This window comes from Mustela putorius, unplaced genomic scaffold, assembly GCF_011764305.1.
Source record: "Mustela putorius furo isolate JIRA1106 unplaced genomic scaffold, ASM1176430v1.1 tig00003974_pilon_pilon_pilon, whole genome shotgun sequence".
NCBI classification, from domain to species: domain Eukaryota; kingdom Metazoa; phylum Chordata; class Mammalia; order Carnivora; family Mustelidae; genus Mustela; species Mustela putorius.
The window spans coordinates 932,482-953,526 of NW_025422117.1; the positions used below are offsets into that span (position 1 = coordinate 932,482).

General features: G+C 43.4%; 1 protein-coding gene across 2 annotated transcripts in view; it reads left to right on the forward strand.

Moving 5' to 3' along the window:
* Window positions 1-21,045, forward strand: part of ABCC4 (ATP binding cassette subfamily C member 4) — a 247,332-nt gene that overhangs the window by 168,875 nt on the left and 57,412 nt on the right. For both annotated transcript variants that reach the window (XM_045070905.1, XM_045070906.1), the window contains exon 21: window positions 19,159-19,309. In XM_045070905.1, the coding sequence (XP_044926840.1) occupies window positions 19,159-19,309 (151 nt within the window). The remainder of the gene's footprint in view (window positions 1-19,158; window positions 19,310-21,045) is intronic.

Genomic DNA, 21,045 nt, shown 5'->3' on the forward strand with positions numbered 1-21,045 from the left:
ATAGCTCTATCATTCGTATAACAAAAATAAACACTTCATGGTTTAATTAAAACAACTGTCCAAGTAGCAGTTTAAATTTTGAGTACTAGGAAAAAGTATCAATAAAATAAATTTTAAGGGCACCTGGGTGGCTCAGTTAGCTAAGCGTCTGCCTTCGGCTCAGGTCATGAGCCCAGGGTCCTGGGATGGAGCCCCACATTGGGGTCCCTGCTCAGCAAGGGAGCCTGCTTCTCCCCCTCCAACTCCCCCTGCTCGTGTGCTCTCTCTCTCTTGCTCACTCTCTCAAATAAATAAAATCTTAAAAAAAAAAGTTAAGATTTTATAATGGAGGCATTAACATTCTTTTCTGTGAAGATAGAAGTCTGATGTGCTTGAGTTCAGACAACAGAGCCTGTGAGTGTTTTTATGTGTGTGTGTGTGTGTGTGTGTGTGTGTGTCTGTGTACACGTATAGAGGCATAAACACAAATGCCCCGTGAAGGAGCCATTACATCATTGATACGTAACCCTTTCAAACCAAGTAGCTTGCTGCACATCGTAAACTGAGTAAGGCAGGGAAAATAATGTGTGTGGCCGGAACAGAGGGTTTTATGTAGGGTTCTATGTGAAGCATGGTCTGCATTTGAAGATAATCTTGAAAACTTGTCTGAGGAGTTTAGATTTGAACCTATGAACTGTCGGCCCCAGCCAAGGTCTTTGAGGAGGTTGAGTGGCTGCTCACCGCATCATTTTAAGGGAAACAAGAATGTGTGGTGCCTCTTTCTTCTTGGAAAACATTATTCCCATTTGGTGGATTTTACTGAAAATCAAGATGAGTAGTGTGGTTTGTGCTGCCCAGCATGGTGGCTGCCCCATGCATTGAGACCTTGGCCGCTTCCATAAAGGATCTCAATGCTTCAGACTTCTCTCTCTTCTTGCGGCCACTGTGTTTCATGATCTGATGCAGTCTGTGAGGCCATCTGTCGCCTTCAGGAGAATTAAGGGTGAAGTCAGTGAAATACGCACTGAGTGTCGCCGGAAATTAAGATATTGACTCTCAACCTGCCCTTGACCCTCCCGAGGTAAATATTAGCCTTCCCTTGTTTTTTCATTCCTTCACTCACAAGTGCTCTAGATCGGGTGGCAGAGTCAGCACCCGTTCTTGGTGTTGAAGCCGTTCCTGCATTTTCTCCCACCCCTGCACTTTGTCCGGCTCTCCATCCCTGCCGTAAACGATTTAGTGGCTGGCGGGCTCTGGGGTGCGCGTGCTCTCTGCTGCCTTCTTTGGCCTTACTGTCTTTCCCCCGGAGTCTGCCCTGATCCTTCCTACACGTGTTCCTGCTCCTTGCCCTTGTTGCTGTTTTATAATGACAGTAGGTGCTGTGTGAACTCATAAAGCAGGTGTGGTGAATGGAGTGCTTTGGAAAGACTTAGTAAAGGCTTCACTAAAAAAAAAATTTTTTTTTCTAAGTATGGATAAGACAGCCCATCAGTGGGGCAGAGGGGTGTGTGGGGGGGGCTTGGAGAAATACAGGAGGATTCTGTGTTACGAACATCCCAGGGGTCTCGGGAGTCCTGGGTGCTGCATTCCGGGGTGATCGATGTCAGAAGTACTGCGAGACACTCCCATACCAGATCTGTACATGCTTTTAAATTAAACCAAAACTTTAAGATTTTGTATTATTTATTTCCGAGTTGGCCGACTCTTAGTTCAAAGTGTATCCCTTAAGGCATCTCTGTAACCCTCCCCGGGAAAGTGGATGGTGACATCCTGGTGATCCCTGAGCCTCGTGTGGGGAGAGGCAGACACACCAAGGACAGGAAGCCAAGGAGAGCTTGGGAAGTTCGCAGGGGTGCCAGAATGTGAAGTTTGAGATCTGGCATAGAGGAGATGAAGATGGACAGGTACAGAGGAGGCAGATGACTGGGGGACCCGCGTGTCCGGCTCAGGGATTTGGATTTGAGTATCGGTGGAAAGTCACAGAGACGGAGAAGACACCTCGATGCTGGGGAGTTTTGCCAACATAGGGGACAGGAAGAGGCGCTGGTTTGGCCAACTCTCTGGGACGTGTAGGTAGTGATGCTAAGCGTGGCTGGTGAAAACACTTGTTTCTGATTAGTGTGTCCACACTGCCGGAAGAGTTGTCCCTGCCCCAAGTGATGTCCTTCCAAGGCCATATCCCAGTAGGGGGCGGTCGTGAGTCTGTATGCCATTGTGTCCCCCAGCTCCTGTAGCTACTGCGGATGTTGCCCCCTTGCCCAGCCAAATTCTAGTTGATGACCAGTTGGGACCACTCACGATTCCAGAAGAAGAAGGAAGGCAGCCTAGAAAAAACAAATTTATGTATCTGTGTCATGTGATTTGTACTTGAGGGTGGAGAAACCCTGCAGATGTTTTTTGTCATTGCTCTTGGCTCTCTAGGAAAAGCTTCTGTTCTAGTGGTGTGAGGGTTGAATGTGCTGCCATAAACACGATTATATGTTAATGGGTATCATTTATAATGTAAACAGCTTTAAAATGTGGAGTGGGTACAGTGGGTACCCCCCACCCCAGCCTGCCTTTCCACGTTTGGCCCTAGCTCTGCCTTTTCCTGTCCCTGCCCTCAGACACCCACACATTTCTGATCTGTAAGATAGAGCCAGTGGTATTAGTTCACAAGGGTTGTTGTGAAGACAGAATGAAATGGTTTTAATAAACGTCCGAGCATAACATCTAAGTACACTTAAGCACTAAATAATGGGTAGTTCTTTTTAAAGCGCTGCCTATCTTTTTAAATAGGAGAAGGAGTTTGGTAATGGTGTTCTGCGGCGTCAGAGGAATTGTCACAGGGTTGTGGGGTCCGTGAATGTCACCACACGGGCCTGGATCACAGAGATTCCAAGTTTGAGCTCCCTGAAGATTTTAGTGGCTATTTTTACACGTAGACTCATGTGTTAATCCAAAAGGGACTATGGGACCCTACCTATTTCATATTAGCAAACTTAAGGCAGTTTCTGGAAGGCCCCCCCCCCACAACCCTCCCCGCGCCCTGATAATATCTGAGTAAGGACACTCGGTTATTTAGAATTCATGACCTGAAGCAGCGATAACCTCCAAGAAGTCTCTCTAACAGCAAAACAATTCAAAAGGAAGGTAAGAAGCCGGAAGTTTGACTTAAGCATTTTAACTTAAAAAAAAAAAAAAAAAGTGGGGCTTCTTGAGCATGTGAACTTGCACACAGCTGCCCTCAGCAAAATGCTGTGATTTATTGAGGAAAACTGAATTGCAAAACCTTTCTTCCCCACACACCCCTCATCCAAGAAAAGAAAAAAAAAATCAACAGCTTGACTGAGCTTAAATAACTGACTTTTCATATCCTTTCATGGAGCACAAAGGGCTAATCCCGAGGCCACTTGAGCCACCAATGCAGGCAGTGGTGGGGACCACCACGGAACGTGTCATTCCCTCCTCACCACACACAAAACACATTGACTGCAGCTTTATGAAGTGAAAATGCCCCAGAAAAAAAGAAACTGTGAAGGAGGTGTCGGCAGTCATTTCTTTCCAGAGGGGGAACACGGAAGAAAAAGCTGCCGCATCTGGATATTGAGAACAAAGCCAGCCTAAGACTTGGGCACAATAGGTTGGGTCACTTGCTTTTATAGACGCAAAAGAGTGGAACTGCCTTTCCTTGTCTCAGTACCGCTGACCCTTGCATGGCTTTGTGTAGAGATGTCAGGGAAAGTGTGTAGAAAGCATTCCAGCCTCTTTCACGGAACAATGACGTCGTCGTTTTGCGATTTCTATGGGGTGTTGACCCCATTCCCCGCTCCCGCCCTGAAATCCCCACTGGACAAAGGAGATGGTTCGTTAGGCTGCCTTGCCCTCATTTGGAAGATCTCTGTTTTACTGACTCTTTAAAAGTAAACCCCTCCATTTGCACGGAACCCACAGTGCCTTCATGCTTTTAAAAAAATCAACAAAAAGCCCTTTAGCCGGAGCCATGGCAAGGATGGAAAATTCCAGGGCACGGCCAGTCCCAGCGATCAGGAAGGATTCATGCAAACTGCCAGGCTGAAGTGGGTTTCCTTGCTAAGAGAAGGTGATCTGGTGATCTGGGTTCCTGGAAATATCTGCAAGCACTTGACCTTTAGGTTTCTGAGATTGGGGTGATAGGATTCACACAAGCCCACTCATGTGATTCCTTCACCTGTCTTGTTTTTTAAAGGAAGATGAGCCGGTCAGTATTTCCCCAGCCTGATGCTTAGTGAGCCCAATTAGAGAAGCATCAACATCAGCATCAGCATCCTGGCTGTTAATCCCCGGGGACCCTCCCAGGCTGGCAACAAGCGTCCAATTTGTCTGTCCCAGCATGTGTGCGCCAATGATAATGTTTGTAGTTTACGAAAAAGCTAATTAAGACCTAAAGAAGAAAAAAAAAAAAGGATCTAATTTTCATCCCGTGTGGTGGTATTGCGCAGAGCGTAGAACTTGGCGGCATTGTTGGGTGATGTCCGTTGCAGAAGGGTGGGCACTCACTCCCGGGGCTCTCGCCGGGCCATCTTGCATCCCTCACGAATGGCTAAATGGGCAGTTGTTGCTCGGGGGAGGCAAGTGGCGAAATATTTGCTGAGTTTGACGACCTCGAGAGTCTCCATATGCTGTTCTTGATCACGTTCCTTCAGTTCTAGCTACTTTGGGGGTTTTCAGGATGAGAGGAAGAGGAAAGGGGTGGGCTGGAGAACTGGCCTCAGCTGTAGTAAAAGTCTTGCCCTCGCTGTTTTCTGTGTGGGTCTCTCTCTCCAGTCTGCTGTGGAACATGATTCATGGTCGTCTGTATTGTCTTTGCTGGCGAGTGTCATGACTCACTTGTTTCTTGGAGCCCTTTCTGTGGGTTCATTGATTTGGTGTTCTCGGATCGGCATTTGCATGGAGTCACGAAGGAGAGAAGAACATCTTTGGCCTTGAAGCTGAGGGCCAGGGCTCCACGGCAGATACGCCGGACGCGGCACAGCGGCCATTTTTTGTCTGAGGCGCGCAGGCTGCTTACCAGTAGCCCTTGCCTTCCCCTTCCCTCCCCACAGGGCTCCCCAGGAAATCACCATGTGACATTATGGCTGTGTATTCACATGCTGCCAAAGCCTGCCTGAGCATGACAAAGGAATGGGAAAGGAATTCCTTGTCATAATCTCTCATTTTTTTTTTTTAGTCTGTTGATATTTTTACTGAGGTATTGCTTATACACAATAGAATATTTTTTAATAGTTCAAGGAGGTTTTTTTTTTTTTAAGATTTTATTTATTGGAGAGAGAAAGCATGAAAGGGGGGAGAGTCAGAGGGAGAAGCAGACTCCCCGCTGAGTAGGCACCCCACCCCCACCCCCACGCCACCGCCATGTGGGACTTGATCCCGGGACTCCAGGATCATGACCCAAGCCCAAGGCAGTTGCTCAACCAACTGAACCACCCAAGCGCCCCTGTTTGAGGAGTTTTGATGATTGTGTGCCTCCCTGTGACAGACTATCTGAAATAAGACGTGGAACCTTCCCATCACTTCAGAATGTCTCTCTCACCCCTTGTAGTTAATTCCCAGACTTCGCCACCCCCAGCTCTCCTGGATTTCCCCTGACAGGGAATCAGTATTCTTATTTTCAGGCTACGTACATATAAACGGAATCAGTATAGTACGTGTTTTTCTGTGGCTGCCACCTTTTTGTCAGCATCTTTTTGCAACCCATCCCTGTTGCATGTCGCATGATTCATTTTTCTTTTCCTTGAATGATTGTCCATTGAATGAAGATCTCACAATCTGTTTATTCCCTAGTTGATGAACATTTGGGTTGTTGACAGTTTTTAAACAATGAATCTTCCAACACAAGTGTTGACGTGGACATGTGTTTTCATTTATTTTAGGTTGAACACCTAGGAAGGCTAGGTCATAAGGTCCGTGTGTGCTAACATTAAAAAAAATTGGGCTTGGGTCATGATCCTGGAGTCCCGGGATCAAGTCCCACATGGCGGTGGCGTGGGGGTGGGGGTGGGGTGCCTACTCAGCGGGGAGTCTGCTTCTCCCTCTGACTCTCCCCCCTTTCATGCTTTCTCTCTCCAATAAATAAAATCTTAATTTTTGTGTATGAAGGTTTTTGAAAATAGTTGCAACATTTTATAGACTCGCCAGCTATATGGGACGGTTCAGGCTGTTCTACACCTTCGCAATAGTATTATCAGCCTTTTTGGTTTTGGCCTTTCTACTGGAGAATAGTCTCTTTGTGGTTTTAATTTGTACTTCCCTGATGATTAATGAGTGACGCAGAGCTCTTTTTCCTGCATGCTTGTTGGCCACTCAGATATCTTCTTTTGTGATATATTGGTTCAGATCTCTTGCTGATTTTTTAAACCTTAAGAAATTCTTTTTCTCGTTGATTTATAGGAATTTATTTATTTATTTATTGAGAGAGAGAGAGCACTCATGAGATTCCCGGGGTGGTGGGGAGGGGCAGAGGAAGAGGGAGAGAAAGATAATCTTAAACAGGGTCCACACCCAGAGTGCAGCCCTTCACGCAACTCCCTCCCTCAACCTTGAGATGGTGACCTGAGCTGAAGTCAAGAGTTGGACCCTTAACCCACTAAGTCACCCAGGTGCCCTTATGTACATTTCTTAACATTAGTTTTTTAAAAATACTCTAATCTAGACCTTTTTTGGACTACTTTTCGTACAATCTATGGTTTGCCTCTTTATATTGTTAATGAAGAACAGTTCTAATTTTGTTGAGGTCACATGTTCGCATTTTCCTTTCCCCTTGGTTGTAGTCCGTGTGTGTGTGTGTGTGTGTGTGTGTGTCCGTTTATCCTAAGAAATCTTTTTGTATCTTGAAGGGGTGAGAAGAAACTTTCCTCTTTCTCCCTTTTTAAACATTGAGGCATCGTGGATTAATTTTTGTGTATGGACTGAGGTTCATTTCTGTTTGATTCTCCCCAGTTATTTTATTCGTATCTGCTGAAAAGACTTTTATGCATTTAACTGACTTGGCACCTTGCGTAAAAATGCTTGGACTCTGAGCAAGTCTATGTCTCTTTATTTTGTTCCACTGATCTGTGTATCTGTCCTTAGACCCACACTGCAGTTGTCCTTATTGTACTTTTTAGTAAGACCTGAAATTTAGTAACTTTGCACTGCTTTGTCCAGATTGTTTTGATCATTCTAGATCCTTTACTAGAGTATATAAATTTTAGAAGCCTTTCAGTTTGGTTTTTTTTAATAGAAGCCTGCTGGGATTTTGATATTTCCTTTTAGCTGTAGATTTTAGCTATATGACATCTTTCAGTTACGAATATGGCTTATCTCTCCTCTTTTACAAGTCTTCTTTTAGGCATGTTGTATAGTTTTATGTTTAAAAAATTTTGCACTCTTGGTTAAATTTATTCTAAGTATTTGTTGTATTTTAATTCTACTTATGGGATTGTTTTTAATACCACTTTCCAATTGCTGCTCCTAGTGTACAGAAATACAGTTGATTTATGTATATTGGCATTGTGTCATTGAACTTGAGAGCTCGTTTTGCATTTCCTGGAGTTGGTGTTTGTTTTGTTTTCTGTAGAATTTTCTACTTATACAATCATGTCAGCTGTTCATAATTGTAATTTTACCTCTTCATTTAAAATATATGACTGGTTTTGCCTTTTCTTAACTTACTACTGTGGATGGACAGCTAGAGCTTCAGCACATTGTTGAATAGAAATGATGAGATAAGATCATCTCATAATCTTTTTTTTTTTTTAAAGATTTTATTTTATTTATTTATTTGACAGAGAGAAATCACAAGTAGATGGAGAAGCAGGCAGAGAGAGAGAGAGGGAAGCAGGCTCCCTGCTGAGCAGAGAGCCCGATGCGGGACTCGATCCCAGGACCCTGAGATCATGACCTGAGCCGAAGGCAGTGGCTTAACCCACTGAGCCACCCAGGCGCCCAGATCATCTCATAATCTTAAAGCAAAAATCTTTTAATATTTTTCCCTTAAGAATGATGTTAACTACAATTTGGAGTAGATATCTGCTACCAGATTTTAAGAGTTTTTTTTTTTAATTCCTCATTTGGTGAGGATTTTTATTTATTTATTTATTTTTAAGAATAGATGTTGAATTTCGACAAATATTTTTTCTACGTTTCTTTAGATACATGATTATTTGCCTTATACCGATTGATATTTACATGTTAAATTAACCTCACATTCCTGGTATAAACTCCACTTGGTCATCTTGTCACATTTAAAAAAAAAATATTTATTTATTTGAGAGAGAGAGAGCATGAGAGGGAAGAGGATCAGAGGGAGAAGCAGACTCCCTGCCGAGCAGGGAGCCTGAATCGGGACTCAATCCCAGGACTCTGGGATCATGACTGGAGCTGAAGCTTAGCTGACTGAGCCACAGGCACCCCATCTTGTCACATTTTATTCATGTATCACTACTTTGAATTTGTTGTGTGGTTTTTATATCGTGATGGAGGTGGACCAAATTCTCTGGAAGAAGTTGGTATAATTTTTTGCACAATCTACTTGGGAGGATATCTGGGCCTAAAACTTCCATGAGAAGTTTATGCATTCAAATTTTTAAATTGATATGGAATTATTCAGATTTTCTCTTTCTTCTTCTGTCAGTCTTGGTACATCATTTTTCAAGAAATTTTTCCTTTGCATTAAAACTTTGTAATTTGAGGGGTGCCTGGGTGACTCTGTTGAACATTGGATTCTTGATCTCAGCTCAAGTCTTGATCTTGGGGTCATGAGTTCAGGCACCGTGTTGAGCTCCATGCTGGGCGTGGAGCCACCTGAAAAAATTCTTTTAAAAATTTATCAGTACAAGTGCTGTGTTATCCCCTTTTAACTCATGATAATGGTAGTTTTCCCCTCTTTTTTTTTTTTTTTTTCCCTTGATCAGTCTTGGTGAGGGTTCATTAATTTCATTGATGCTTTTAAAGAGTACAGCTTTGGGTTTGTTGGTTTTCTCCTTGGAAGTTAGTTTTCTTCTCATTCATGTCTAGTTTTCTCTTTTATTCTTCTGGATACTTCAGTTTAATATGCTGTTGTTTTTCTATTGATTTATTTTAAAAATTTTATTTATTTATTTGACAGAGAGAAAGACAGCAAGAGAGGGAACACAAGCAGGAGGTGTGGTAGAGGGAGAAGCAGGCCTCCTGCTGAGCAGGGAGACCTGACGTGGGGCTTGATCCCAGGACCCTGGGATCATGATCCGAGCCAAAGACCAGATGTTTAGCAACTGAGCCACCTAGGTGCCCCTGCCCATTTTAAACCCGTGACTTTTAGCCTTTCTTTTTTACCCCCTGTAATAAGGCTGTATTTTTTTTAAGAAAAGCTTTAAGTTCACAGCAAAATAAGAGAAAGGTAAAGATTTCCTATGTATCACCTGTAGCCCTTCTTTAAAAAACAAAATAAATAAAGGTAGAAATTTACCCCTAAATACAGCTTTAGTTGCAGACCTTGAATTTTAATATTAGCAGATTTTTACTTTCTTTTATATCAATGTATTTTCTAATTTTATTATAATTTCTTTGAACCAGATGTCAGGGAAGTGTATTACTGAATATCCAATTATTTAGTGACTTTCTGGCTATATTTAGGTAATGGATTTTTTGGTTGTTGTTGTTAAATCCACTTAGTTCAAAATATATTCTGTATAATTTCTGGCCCTTGAAGTTTGCTGGTGTTTGCTTTATAGCCCAGTTTATGTTTAGTTGAAAAGGGTGTATTGTATAGTTATTGGCTGCAGTGTTGTATGTCAATCAGATCAAGTTTGTTCATGTTTTCACATCTGTATTTTTAATCTTTATGTGCTATTCTAGCAAATATTGAGATAATAACTTGGTTAAAATTCCCCACTATGGTTATGGATTTGTCTGTTTCTCCAGGGTTCGGTCAGATTTTGCTTTATATATTTTGGATCTGTGTTATTAGGTGTATATAAATTTAGGGGTGTGTGTATGTGTGTGTGTGTGTGTATAAAAAAATGGATAAATTGACAAATTATTCTTTTGAAATGTTTTGCTTTATTTCTAGGAATGCATCCTAGCATAAATGTTTCTGTTTAGTGTGGTATAGATAAATACTTCAGTTTTCTTTGGGTTAGTGTTTTCATAGGATACCCTTTTCCAACCTTTTCTTCCTACCTTTATTTTTAAGGTGCGTCTTTTAAAAGTAGCATATACATGGGCTCCGTCCTTGAATTTCAAAATAAGCTGTACCAGTAAGAAAAGATAGAAAAGAAGCTATTGACAAAGGAAATATGCTGAAGGTTAAAAAAAAAAAAAGAAAGAAAGAAAAAAGGAAGAAGTGCACTATGTTTCCCTAATGCTTTATATTGTGTTGGTTAATAAATTATAAGCCTGGGTCACCTGGGAGACTCAAGTCGGTTCAGCGGCTGCCTTCAGCTCCGATCATGATCCCAGGGTCCTGGTTTCAATCCCCACGTCCAGCTCTCTGCTCACTGGAAAGCCTGCTTCTCCCTGCCCCTCTGCCTGCTGTTCTGCCTGCCTGTGGTCTCTCTCTTTCTCTCTGTCAAATAAATAAAATCTTTTTTTAAAAAATTGTAAGCCTAACAGCACCCATCCACTTTTCAGTGGAGTTAGCTATGACTCGGGATTAAGAGCTGGTGTGGACGTAAAAATCCAAGACCAACAAATGGAGGGTGAGAACAGTGACTAGTATATCTCAAAGAAATAACAAGTTTAGAATAGTTTACTCTTAAAGAGAGATTGTATAGTTGTCTTCATACAAATAACCCATCAGTGTTCCATAAAGTTCTGATTTAACAGAGCTGATTGAGTCAGAAGAGACAAGTGACAAAGCAGGGCTCTGGGAACCAGAGTTGATTTCTGAACTCCCCGAGACAAGCAGAATCCCTATATAAGCATGTCCCCTACACCTGCCGCCTTAATATGAACCAAAGATCGGTGTTAAGGGTTAGGAGCTTATATTTAAGAGCCTTTCATATTTGTCCCTTTGCTTTTATATATCTGGTCATTGATGAGTAATGAGGAGGTGATGGGAATTGCATTTTAGTTCCTAATACTTGGAGTTTCGTTTAGCCTGTTCAAAATTTTACAGCCTCCACAAACATATCGTATTAGCCAGCAACACAATCTGTGTGATCGTCATTTCATTGAAAGCTTATTTTTTTTAATCTCATATGTTTCCAGAATAAATAGGTAGAAGAATCTCTCCAACACCCACATCAGTAAACAGCTTCTGATTAAAAACTAGGCATTGCTTTTTTTTTTCTTCTCTCTAAATCAGAAGACAATCTTGCCACGTTTTCTTGCCAAGAAGTGAATCTTGCTTTGTTTATTGCACGTCAGGCCTATCTTCTGCAAAATCAGTAATCGTTTAAGGCAATCTGGATGATTTGTACTTATCAGAACTTGGAACAGAATTCGTAAGAGTCTGACTGACAGCAGAATTCAAAGCTTTGAAATTCCTTTGAGGTGTTTGCAGTCTTAGTGATCCCGATTTTATTTTTTAATACTGTAAACAGATAATAAAAGTACTGTCTACGCACTAAGTGGCCCCCTGATTAAATACACATTTCACTTTGTGCCTAATAGAAGTCGGAGAGCAAGCAAGAGTTCAAATAAGAATGGGGTGAGCCAGAAGTATGGATGACATAGTTATTTGCATAAAATAAGAAGAATACATTTTTACTGCTGTTTATAGGAAACATGTTCCTTGGCACAAGCTTCACAAAGACTAGCAGGAACAGAATCCCGTGGAATTAAGTTTAAAGTAAATTGTGGGTAGATACCTAGGAATTCCTATAGGGCTATAAGCAGTTGGTAGTTAAATGCCAAACAGACCAACCAGATTTTTATTTATTACTTGTGCTTATGAAAAGAAATACATTACAATCTGTAAGGTTAGGGATACAGTGGTAATTTTAGAAGAAGACCTGTTGTGGGGAAACTGTGTTCACCACCATCCCAATACAAATTCGAAGCATGTAGAATAGTCTCATTTTATGCTTTTGGGTTTTGTGTATTTATTTCAGTTAAATTGGTTCTTCCCCTACTTCCCCCAAATCCGTTTGCTTTCTGGGCTTACATCTCATCTTAAGAAATTTTTTTTTCTTATCAAACAATATTGCTTAAATCAGCATGTGTTTGTGTGTTCTATTAGACAGCGTATTTTAGGACCTTTTTAGTGATCAGCCGTGCTCTGTGAGCCAAGTACACTGTTCCCTAAGAGCTGGGAATCTAGGACTGAGCACTTCACGGGGGAGACTTGATACAACCGCAGGAAACCCCACAAAACTGGAAAATGCAAAAGAAAGGAAAAACATAAAACAGGAGTGTATTTAGGTATTTTTAAGGTATGAATCTTTATATGGGATGCAGTATCATGTAGAGATCCTAAGAACAGCCTCAGGGGCACAATGACTCTGAATTTTGTAGCTTTGGGCAAATCCCTAAACCTCTCCGAGCATCAGCTTCCTTCTTGGTGGGTGGAGGGATAATCCCTCTGCTTGCGTTGAACCTGTGGATGAAATGACACAGAGCGTGTGAAATACTGCCGAGCTTGGACACAAGGCAAGCCTCGTGGAATGTTACCCATTGTTGGTATTGGGCGGAGTAGGACAGTTGCACCACACCTTTCTTTCTTTCTTTCTTCTTCTTTTTTTTTTTTTTTTTTTTAATAAAAATTTGACAGAGAGACAGATAGCAAGAGTGGGAATACAGGCAGGGGGAGTGGGAGAGGAAGAATCAGGCTTCCCGCTGAGCAAGGAGCCTGATGCTGGGCTTGATCCCAGGACCCTGGGATCATGAGCTTAGCTGAAGGCAGAGGCTTAATGACTGAGCCACCCAGGCGCCCCTTTTCTTTGGTTGTTAAGTAGGTACGGAGATTTTCTTCAGTGCTATGAGAAAATTTGCCATCAGCGCAAGCAATAAAGTAATGACATTTTTTTCAAGATTTGGGCAGTTTTTCAATCAAAGCAGGTAGAATTTTTTTCCTTTATTGCTTTTGTAAACTGCATTACCAGTTTATTTAGATGCCCGGGTGGTTTAATCAGAAAGAGCAGCCACTCATAGGGCAGCTTCTTTTCTGAGAAAGAGAGGCTCATTAGGCATCTATTCCACAGGGGACGGGGACAGGGTCCTCCCGGCATCTGAAGCGGCGTAGGTGTGCAAGAAGGCCAACCTGCAGTGGCCACTGCTTAATTTCCTGGAATTTGCTAGTGCACAAAATCTGGCTTTTGTATTTCCCTTGATACCGACACCGGCTCATGATGCATGAAGTAGAAAATGCCAAGCTGGTCTCTTCCTTTGGCCATATTGAATAATCTGGTGTTTGGTTTGGTTTTGTTGATTTGGAGGTTCTCTACCTTTTTCCTTACGCTCCTCGATGAGCTGAGTAATTTCAGGGTGGGACGTCTTCACTAAGAAGCGAGGCTTGAAGCAGAAAAAGAATACGCAACAAGAAAAGAAAAAAATCTCAAAAAAGGTTGAGTTCCCTTCGTTATCCTGAGGTTCTCTTTGGGAGGCCTCCAGGTGGGGTGAAAATGGAGACTGAACAATGTAGTCCATGTGAGGTTTATTGGTCATCACATTTCAAACGTGCATAGTCACACAAAATAGACCTCAGATATGACAGCCGAAGAAACGCCATGGTCGCGTTGGTATAGGTGACCTTATCACCACCTGCAGGGAACAGTCACATCTGCTCTCATGTGTCCCTGGGTAGCACCAAATTGTTCCAGTGGCTAAAGGGAGCCATGTCTCAGGATCCAACTTCCATGATATTTTTAAGATTCTTTGGGCCCATAAGTGTTAACGAAGCATCCCTCCTTGTCTGCCTCCTGGCTTCCAGAGCACACAGAAGGGTAATAATAATGGTACTTAGGATGTTAAGTTTGGGCAGCTAGGCACTTTCTATACACTGAATTCTTACTACCTCTCCTCAGCCTTTTATGTTGGTGGGGTATCCCAGTGAAGATGAAATGGTGAAATGGGTTTCCTCTCCTGTTCCTGTTCATGAGGGTTGGTCCTCGACCCTGTCAGACGGCACAGTGCCAGGCTAATGTAGCTCCCCTCCAGGCCTAGGCTGACCTTCTCTATATGCTACAGAATTACTCTGAAGTACAAAAAGTCACATGTCCTCTCAAGTGAAAGACATTCAAGAATTGTTTGTATTTTTACCTGTGGGTTCCTAGATTTGAGATCGAATTCCTAACTGGTATGTTCCAGTTGGGATGCAAGGTTATCAAAATAAAGGTTATCCTTAGGTCTTGGGCAGCAAGGCTTGGCTCAGGAGCTTCTGGGTCAATGTATTTCTTGCTGTGTAAAGATCATTGTCTCTTTGTGCCTTATCGAGATCAGAGGTACAGAGGCACTGGCTGAGGACATAGGTCAGCAAATGGGCTTGGAATCCAATCAGATGGAAGGAACTGAGTGTCTCCCTTTGGGCTCCTTGGAATTCCTGAGAATATGGAAGAAAGAAATGAGATCGGCTTTAAGGAAGGGATAAGGGTTTGTTTTCCACCAGAATCTTCTGTTTCCCCCTTCGGAAAAATACCTTTTTTGCTCGGATACTGTTTTTGCCCTTTGCCAACTTCATAAAGAGTTTGCCTGCTGGAGGTGCCTGGCTGGTTCCCTCGGTAAAGCATGAGACTTCATTGCAGGGTTTTGATTTCGAGCCCTACATTGGACATAGAGATTACTGAAAAAAAAATTTGCTTGCTGTAGAAGATAAACATATGTCTGTACATAAACATGTATAAATGTAAACCTATACATTATGTGTTTACATATAGTATAACAACTAATTCACTGTGAGGCTGGCTAAAGCCTGACCCACAAGAGGAAATAAAACTTTTACCGAAACCCTCTTGGAATTGCTTTGGGATTCGGGGGCATCAAATCTGAAAGGCCTAACCTAACTAGGGAGTTGCGAAGAGTAGCAGTTCATGGTCTTTAGTGGCTACCCAAAAACGGAGAGCCATTTTGGCACAGCCCTGTGTTTTGAGCCTCCCTCTGCTGTCCGGGTAATATGGTAAGCTGGGTTAGCCATAAAAGGACGCCTCCCTAGGGAGAGCCAGATCATTGAAACTGGTGAATAGTTGTTCAATCAAATGAGACTAGTCTCCTGGAGAAAAATGTACATTAAAAAATTTTTTTTTAAAAGATTTTATTTATTTATATGACAGAGAGAGAGATCACAAGTAGGCAGAGAAGCAGGCAGAGAGGTGGGGGGGTGGGAAGCAGGCTCCCTGCTGAGCAGAGAACCTGATGCGGGGCTGGATCCCAGGACCCTGAGATCATGACCTGAGCCGAAGGCAGAGGCTTAACCCACTGAGCCACCCAGGCGCCCCATAAAAAACTGTATATTTTTTTTAGATTTTTATCTATTTGAGAGAGATAGTGTGTGAGCTTGAGCAGGGGGAGGGATGGAGGCAGAGGGAGAGGGAGAAGCAGACTCCCTGTAGAGCCGGGCGCCCGACTTGGGGCTCCATTCTAGGACCCTGGGACCAAGACCTCAGTCGAAGGCAGATGCTTAACCCACTGAGCCACCCAGCCACCCCCCAAATTGTCAATTTTTATATTTTTATGATTAACGACATCTCGGATTTTTTTTTTCTGACAATTGATAGTGGCAAGCCTAGTGATTACTTAAGACCAGACATAGAAGGAGCTAGAAGGACCTCATGAGCATGAAGGAAGAAGCTTGTCTTCCTCATTGTTGTAGGAGGGTGGAATGCATCAGCTAATCCAGTAGCTGTCAGAAACTGGTCAGGTGTAGGTATGAAAGTAGAGAGGCCCAGACAGCCCTGTTCGCTCCATTTACGATGGGACTTTGTTCCTTCAGAATTCCATGCCTCTTTGCTTTGGGTTATGTATGGATACCACAGGAGAGACTGGCAGAAACCATAAAAGCACCTGAGTCTACATCAAAATAATGCAGTTTGCTTCTCCCTGGGGCTCCTATCCGCACATTCATAGTTCTGGAAGTTTCCTCCTGTCTCCATGCTCTGGCTGCTTGCAGGATTCCCTGCACAGGCACTCCTCCTGGCTTTCTCCATAACACGGCAACATCCCAGGAGATCTTGGGACGACCACTTAACCTCCAGCTTTCACATCCCTTATCTGTAAATGGAAATGACAGCTCCTACTTTTCTCATTCAGGAGCTTGTTGTGAGGCCCCTCGGAGAAAACTGACTGGAAATAGCTGTGAGATGATAACCTGTGTCTCTGTCCGGCATTACCCTGCTAATCCTTTCCTCGGAGATGCGCCCTGGGCCTGCTGCCCGGGCTCGCGCCTTCTGAGAGGCCACAGAACGACCTAGGTCAGCCGTCGCGACGCGGCTCGCTCTTGGGCCGGCATGTCCATCAGCTGTGAGCACTACTGTGCAATGCCGCTCCTTCTGTTTGTTAAGCCAGCCTGCGAAATTCTTTCATCAGTCATGGAACCTTCTAAAACGTGTTTGTGGATTCTTCCCTATGTTTCCACAGCCCTCTGTGGCTGGTGCGCTGGGTCCTGGGTTTGTGTCCATCTGAGTTCACAAACTCTGGAGCCCTCGGCCCATGCCATGCGAACGTGCCTGTCCCCACCACTCAACGACTCTGCTGTCCTGGCCAGCAGACGCGAAGTGTCCCTTGCATTCCTCTCACCTGAGGTTGTGCCCCATGATGTCCCACTTTTCCTGACAAAGATGGACACTTCCATCCTCCTCGTGCAGTGACTTGGGTCTCTAGGCTTCCTGGTCTTTTTCACCAATATCATTTCCCAAGGTAAAATCCTCTCCCGGGATAAAATCATCTCCCGGGATCAAGGTCACCATCGAGCGTTCCCAGAACTCCACTCAGCGCCTTGTGTGCGCTCACACCCGACCCATGGTGCCGGCTCTTGTGACCGCCATTAGCCTGTGAAATAAAGATTATAAATATTTACCCTAATGATAGAAAATTTAAATATCCAGATGACAATATTTATGGTGGTTTTGGCAGTAAAACCAATTTTTTGTCATATTCTCATTCGAAATCTTTTTCAGAAATGGGATAGCCTGGCCTGTAAAAATGTGGTGGCCGTGCTGGCCTTTTTTAATTAAAGTATGGTTGACACGCAGGGTTACCTCAGTTTCATGTGACAACACAGCAATGTTCTTACCCTGTGCTTAGGCTGTGCTCACGCGTGTGGCTCCCATCTGTCACCATACACCCCCACGTCAGTACCATTGACCCTAATCCCTCTGCCGTAACTTTTGACCCTGTGACCTGTTGATTCCATAGCTGGAAGCCTATGTCTCCCACTTCCCTTGCCCCATTTTGCCTATCTCCACCCGCTTTCCCCCTGGCAACCATCATTTCTCCGTATTTATGGGTCTGTTTCTGCTTTTTGTGTGCTTCCTTTTTAGAGTCCACATGTAAGCGGAATCATATAGGGTATGTTTCTGACATTATTTTGCTTAGCAGCATACCCTCTCCATTCATCCCTGTTGTCACAACTGGCAGACCTCATTCTGGTTTATTCATTCAGCTCCTGAGGGACACAGGCTGCGTCCCTATCTTGGCTCTTGGAAATAATACAGTGATAAATATAGTGAGGGCACATACCTTTTCAAATTAGTGTTTTCCTTTTCTTTGGGTAAATACCCAGTTCGTGGAGTTGGTGGGTCCCATGGTATTTCCAATTTTGAGGAACCTGCGTTCCGTTTTCCATGGCGGCTGCATCAGTTTGCGTTCCCACCTGTGATGTGTGAGCGTTCCCTTTTCTTCACATCCTCACCAATATTTGTAATTTCCTGTGTTTTTGATACTAGCCATTCTGAGGGGTAGAAGGTGGTATCTCATCATGGATCTTGACTTGCATCTCCCCCATGATTAGTAATGTCAAGCACTTTTTCATGTGTCTGTTGGCGTGGATGATAAAACGTTAAAAACAAATTTTAAGACCTGTGTTTCCTTATTATCAAAACTCTTCATCAGATTTCTAAGAAATACCAAAGATGGGTTGCCTTGTATTCCTCTTCTTTCTTTATTAGGCATCCTGGTTGAACTCTGAGATTCCTTCAGTAAGGTCTTTAGAGGAAAAATGAAGGACAAATTAGGGGGCTCAAATAAGTCAAGACTGTATTCCCGAATAATAAAAAGTTGCATTATGTCGAGGGCTGGCTTAAATAGATCAGGACGGCTAATGATGTCGGCTCACTGTCTCTGGTGACTCCGGCTTTGCAGTCTTGATCAAGTCGCTTTTCCTCTCTCTGTGCTTCAGTCTCCGTCTGTAAAATGAGATAGTGCCAGTATTCCGTAGGGCTATTCTGAGGATTAAATAACTTAACACATGTGAAATACATAACGGGTAGCCCTGTACGCAGTGAACACTCAGTAAATGGTAATTGTGGATAGAAAACCAGGAAAGGGGAATCCCCACTTCCAAAGGTAGGGCAGATGGAGCCACACACGTGAGCACAGTCTAAGCACAGGGTGAGAACATTGCTGTGTTGTCACATGAAACTGAGGAAACCCTGCGTGTCACCCATACTTTAATTAAAAATGCATTTGCATTTTCCTACTGGATTTGTAATGAGCCACTTCTTTATCCCCACACGTGTAGTTGAGTCTTAGGGGTTCCTCATCGGTGAGTCCCACTCACTGATTTCCCTGACGGTATCTACTGACTCATGATAGTTTGGGATTCAAGTCCTGCTTCTCTGAGTCTCCAACTTTCCATTTGTTAAATAGGGAAGATTGTAAGTCCACTCTCCTAGGCCTCCTGAGCATGTTAGGAGGACTCGTATCTAGAAAGTTCTTACCGTGTTTGGCACATCGCAAGTATGAGATAATATCCTCAGGACCACCTATAATATTCTGTTATTTTTTTTTTTTAAAGAATTTTATTTATTTATTTGACGGAGAGATCACAAGTAGTCGGAGAGGCAGGCAGAGGGGTGGGGGAAGCAGGCTCCCTGCTGAGCAGAGAGCCCGATGCGGGGCTCGATCCCAGGACCTTGAGATCATGACCTGAGCCGAAGGCAGCAGCTAAACCCACTGAGCCACCCAGGCGCCCCCTGTTATTTCTTTGATGGGAGAACATTCCCTTCTATTCCAACAGGTCTTTGAATCCTAACAAAACAACCCATTAAAGTCCGTGTTTGAAGTGAATTCTTCCTAAGAAGGCCTCTGTCTCTGTTTTCCCTGTTTCAGACATTTCTACAGGTTCTTGGTGTGGTGGGCGTGGCGGTGGCTGTCATTCCGTGGATCGCAATTCCTCTGATCCCCCTTGGCATCCTTTTCTTTGTTCTTCGGCGGTATTTCTTAGAAACGTCGAGAGATGTCAAACGCCTGGAATCTACAAGTGAGTACAGAGGCTCTCAGGTTGGGATGGTGATACGGGCTCACTTCCTTTACGCCATAATTAAGGGGACCCCTAAAACCGTGCAGACTCTACCTTCCAGATTTTTCCCTCCAAGTTAGTATTAAATCATCGAACATGATGTCCACTGTGAGTCAGTGTGGCGCTTAGGGCCAGTGGAGCTGGTGGCCCACCAGGTGCAGCTTTGCAGGAACACCAGGAAGAGACAAGACAAGGATGTCTGTGCAATAAAGCTCCACTGATCTGTGAGCTCTGTGAGCAAGGATGTCTATGCAATAAAGCTCCACTGGTCTGTGAGCTCCGTGAAGATAGGGACCGTTTCTCTCTCGGTTACGATGTACTTCCAGACATGGAGCAGGCACTCGAGAAATGTTTTTAAAGAAATATTTCACGCTGGAACTAACACAGAGCGAAAATAGGGAATTTTTCTTCCCCTGAAGGTTCTAGAAATGACAAAGGGAAAGATTAGGCAAAGGAGAAGGTGTCGTATGTCAGAAGTGATACATTTGAAAAATATATTACTATCGCAGACTCAAAAAATGGCAAAAAAGTTGCGGTTGTTAAATGCCTTGAAAAGATAAGCACTGTTATTTTTACATACTCTTTATTATCACTGGTATTTCCTGTCATGCCACACTGTTTGAAGTGTTCCCCCCTCTCCTTAGGCTGTACCTATAAATGGATCCTGAATATAATTCCCTTGGGAGGGCACAGGAGAGGGTTCTGCTCAGTATGCATTCATTTTGTTCTCTATTCAACTTCCTAGTTTTGGAATAATGGGAAAACACAGCTAATCACAGAGGATGAAGTAATTCAGAGCTTATCGCATTCATGCACAAACATATTTCACTATTTTTAAAAAAATCATAAGGAGAGTCGGTTGGTGTATTTACCAAAAAAGGGGTATAAAGTCCTAAATATGAAGAAGGAAGAGGTTTGTATCGGAAAATTCAACTATGGATAGTTACTGCGTGTTAATACCAACTGATCTTTCTGAAAGTCAAGCTAAAAAGAGAAGCATTGGGTCTCATGGTTCTTGGATCCACCAAGTGGAAAAATACTAGTTCGTCAGCATAAAGTGGTTTTTTTGTTGTTGTTGTTATGATGTATGCGTGTTTATTTTTTAATAAATTTCGTTTTGCTTTAGAGCATGTGCAGGGCAGCAGAGGGGCAGAGAGAAAGACAGAATCCCAGGCAAGCTCCACACTGAGTGCGGAGCCTGACGTGGGGCTCAATCTCATGACCCTGAGACCATGACCTGTGCGGAATTCGAGTTGGATGCTTAATGGCCCTGGTTAATAATATCATAAGTATTTGCATAAAGGATAATGGGCATTGATTTCATAAAAGCTGTAGACAAATTTTTTAGTCCTCGGAGAACCAGCTAAGCTGTGAGGTGTGGTTTTGTAAGGGGTTTCCTTGGGGTGGTGGGGCAGTGTTGTCCAGATGTGCGGGCCAGCGGGCTGAGGTGATGCTACCGTGGCGATGCTACCGTGGCGGGACGTGGAAACGGCAGAAGGAATAAATAATGAGCTCCATGCAATCTTCCGTGTAAACAACAAGGTTCAGACATTTATGATTGGAGGCCACTCGTGACATGGAGTCTGTCAACATCAGACTTGTTCCGAAGGAGGTCTCGGGTTTATTCAGACGGGGTGTCTGGAATAAGAAGGGGATCCCCTGAGCCTTTGTCAAGGAACAGTATAGGATTTGCCCAG